This window comes from Rosa rugosa, chromosome 7 (genome assembly GCF_958449725.1).
Source record: "Rosa rugosa chromosome 7, drRosRugo1.1, whole genome shotgun sequence".
Lineage (NCBI taxonomy): Eukaryota > Viridiplantae > Streptophyta > Magnoliopsida > Rosales > Rosaceae > Rosa > Rosa rugosa.
The window spans coordinates 16,839,628-16,843,486 of NC_084826.1; the positions used below are offsets into that span (position 1 = coordinate 16,839,628).

Here is a 3,859-nt window from a genome sequence, read left to right on the forward strand (position 1 = left end):
TCATGGAGTATTTCCCACCAAAAGTTGTAACAGATTTCATATATGTAATGACAGAAGACACATCTAATGATCAATTGATCATTACTTGGGGTCGTTACGGCAACAGGAGTTGTAGGCGACTACACTTTCGAGTTCAACATCCAAAACCCTTTACCCACCCAGCTCCTAATCTTTGCAGTAGATTAGGCACTTGGCTAATCAAGGCATCACAACTAATCAAGTCAATACAATTTTCAAAGGGTTTACTGAATCTGCAAAACATGAAAGCCGCACCAATAAGGCAGATGATGAATTGAATCCTGAATGACCAGTAAATAGAGGCAGCAGGTTCATTCACAAAAGATCAAACATTCCAGACTAGTGCATATGTCTAATAACTAGATCTTAATCACTACACTTCTTCAAAATTCACCAACTTGCCAAAAGACAGTATTAAAGCTACATGACTGACTACATTACACTATCCCCTTCCTGTTCTGAATCTGATGAGGTTGTGGCTTGTAGACTTCCTGGGTTACAACGAGAGATTGTTTTAGCTCAGATGAACAAGTGCTTAAATTCTCCATTTGCGAGCAAGCAAAGCTGATTGTAAGCATGTGTGTCTGCAACAGGTCAAGAAAAAATGGAGGTCTATGAGAACCAGCACAAGAGTATGTACAAAAGGCCAAATGACCAAGCATTAATGGCATTAGCGAATACAATTTATCACCAATAAGTTAAACGTTAACACACCATAGGACATGTGAAAGTTGAAGGGCAAGGCACAACATAAAACCATACAAGAGTTACATTTCACATTTCTGCTTCCGAATGTAGTTTTAAGGGATTGCAATAAAAGAGCCTGAATTTGATAAGAACTGCTTTTGGACTACCAATTACAAGGAAGTCCAATGGTGTAGTTTGAAGAACTAACACACCCAGTGTTTTAATGTCTACCCCACTTTTATTGGTATTTCCTTGGTACAAGCTTCAATCCTCAGTACTTTTACACACTCAATGAATAGAAAAAACATTCACAACTAGCTTCACTCAGTCCAAGCACAAATTGGCATCAAGTATAAAATCTGTGTCAACCACTAGTAGATACAAATTGCAAAATGGAGGGTGGAAAAATGCATACCAATTGTGTCACCAAAGTTGTTCCATATGCTAGCTTGGATAGATTTATCGCTGTCAGCAATACCTATGACCTCAACAAATTTTGTAAGAGGAAAGGGTGGGGTGCCCTTTACAATTAACTGAATTTCATCAGTAGATTTGCCAATGACAGATCCAGCATCCAGTTGCACAACCTGAATCAACGCCCGAACCTGCCTTCCAACATACAACCGCAGCAGCTCTGCATTCACAAAAACAGACGGGTTTGACGTATCCATATCCTGCCAAAAACATATTGAAAATCATCAGCATCTCTTTATAATTGTTCGGTGACAACAACGAATTCTATCAAACCTATCAGGCTCAAAACATGTTACATTCAGCCAACAAACAGTTCTAATCATACTCCATACACCAGTCTCCATTACTAAAATCAAATCCATCCTCATTTAATGATGGAAGAGAAACCCATTGGCGGAAATGGCGAAGAGTAATGTCCATTTGCATACACACACGTTTCTTGTACAATTTCAAAAACATTGAATTCTTCTTATCTTCTCCCTCTCCTTTATTGATTTCATTTCGATTTAAAACCAACCTCTCATCGATAAAATCCTAATCAATCAGAAAGCCCCAAAAATCACAAAAATCGGAATATTTCACTTTCATTTTCGTAATCAAGATGCAATTACTCCGATACAATTACTAGACTTATGACATCAAAAACCAGCTGAACTGATTACAAAGTAGAGCAACTTGAACCCTAAATCACACCGAGTTAAGCCAAAATTTGAACCAAAAAAAATCAAAAGGAAAACTGAAATCCCTATTCGGCTTGAACAAAAAGCACAAAGAACCGCCGCGTTTGGCTGCCGAGGACCAAAATTGAAAACTTTGCGACGGTTTAATCGTATGAACTCCAAACAGTGCAGTTAAGATCTGAGAAAATTAGGGTTTCGAGATCTTACGCTTGATGATCGGAGGAGATCGCCGGAGAAACTGAGTCGAGAATAGAACTTGAGTGTGGAAGATTGAGCAACGGAGAGCGCGGCAAAAGATGAAGAAGAATCTGAGGGTTTTCTCAACTCTGAGACTGCAGAGGGTTTTTATATCAGAGACGCGACTGTGTAACACGCGCCCCACACGCGGATACGAAAGTGGTTTGATTTTTGACAGAGCGGCAAAATTAAGCGCCAAACATTATATTAGAGGATACGATTCCCAGTATCCCGATAATTTGAGAGTCGAATTAGCGGGTTTAGGCTTAATTTGGAATTGCTGTGTTGTGAGGAAAAGCACTTCTGATTTTGTTGCGAGAGAAAGCACTTCTGACTTTGCTGTGAGGGAAAGCAGGTGAGTGTTTGGTAATGTGTTGTGAGAATGAAATGCAAATTTTGAATGTTTGATAAATTGTAAATAAAAAATATTTTGACTATTGTAATTACCAAAAAGGTCATCAATGTTAAATATGCTACTAAAATACTTTTTTCTATTTTGAAACCATTTCAATGCATCAATTTTGTCTCGCCTTCTATACCAAATACTATATGTAATATTTGTTTCTTGTATCGAACTATTTATTGGTGTAAAATTAGTTCACAGTAGAAAATGAAAACAAAATCTTTTAAAATTAAATTTCCGAGTCATGAAGTAGAAGTAGCGGCCATCATTTGACAATAGACAAAAAAAAAATAGCCTCTTTAACAAATCAATAAATTCCGTTTGGATTCATCTATTTTCCAGGCATGATGCATGCATTTTCAGTATATGAAGTATCGCAGTTTCCATAAGCCTTTGCTCGTGGATATTAATTTTTGGCTCTGTTCGTTGGATTCCAATACTCAAATGCAGAAGAGCGAACACACCTCTGATCAAGTTACAATTTCTTTTCTTCTTTTGACAAATGAAATTTCACTGAAAGAAGAAAGAAACTTACAAGCTGAAGAGCAAAACAACCAAAGAAATAAAACCTGCCTAGCAAACTAAAGAACAAGAAACCAACAAAACAACAACACACCAGAAAGCCCAAATTTGAAACAAAGAAATCAGAGTACAAAATAAACTAAAAAGAAATTAAGCTGGAGCAGGTCATGAAATAAAGAATGCCCATCAAATACAAGTATTATATTAATCATGAAGAGTTTATATTAATCAAATACATCACTATGGAAACCAATTTCTTCACCATGGAAGAACTTATTTCAAAACCCAGCAACTCACCACAAGCACCCAACACGAAATAATGAATGCCCATCAAATACAAATATTATATTAATCATGAAGCAAACAAATAATCAGAACCCAACCCAAATATTAAGAATTACCACTTAGAGAGTAGAGCATCTTCTCTGAAATTTTTGAAGAAGATGAAACTGAAGGAAAATATAAAAAACATGAAATTGGTGAAAGAGAAAGGGGATTAACCATATGTCAAAGAGATAAATAAACTACCATAGATCTAAGACTCCAAACATTGGTTAGGAGAAGAGATGTGATCAAACCCAGTAAGAGAAGAGGGAAGAGATTTGAGTAGGGACTCGGTGAGAGAAGAGAGAAGACACTAGAACTGGGGCAAAGGAAGTTAGGATATTTGATGTAAATTTGGAGAAAACTAAGGATAATTTTGGCAGATGGTAAAGTTTCATTTAATCATCCGCGTTCTCCAATTTGATTTCCGCAAAACCGGAAATGAGAAGCTGCTCAGAGCTACTTCCTGTTTTCTGCTACACGCAAAAGCGCTTCAAGCCAAAAGCACAAATTT

The 3,859-nt window shown here is 36.9% G+C and overlaps 1 protein-coding gene across 1 annotated transcript; it reads right to left on the reverse strand.

The window, feature by feature from the left end:
• Positions 1-204: 204 nt before the first annotated feature.
• Positions 205-2,225, reverse strand: LOC133721564 (replication protein A 14 kDa subunit B-like). Its single transcript, XM_062148215.1, has 3 exons — positions 2,067-2,225; positions 1,121-1,379; positions 205-602 (listed from the first exon to the last, which is right to left on the reverse strand). The coding sequence occupies exons 2-3, from the start codon at positions 1,374-1,376 to the stop codon at positions 538-540; spliced, it is 321 nt and encodes a 106-aa protein (XP_062004199.1). The 5' UTR covers positions 1,377-1,379; positions 2,067-2,225; the 3' UTR covers positions 205-537.
• Positions 2,226-3,859: the final 1,634 nt, after the last annotated feature.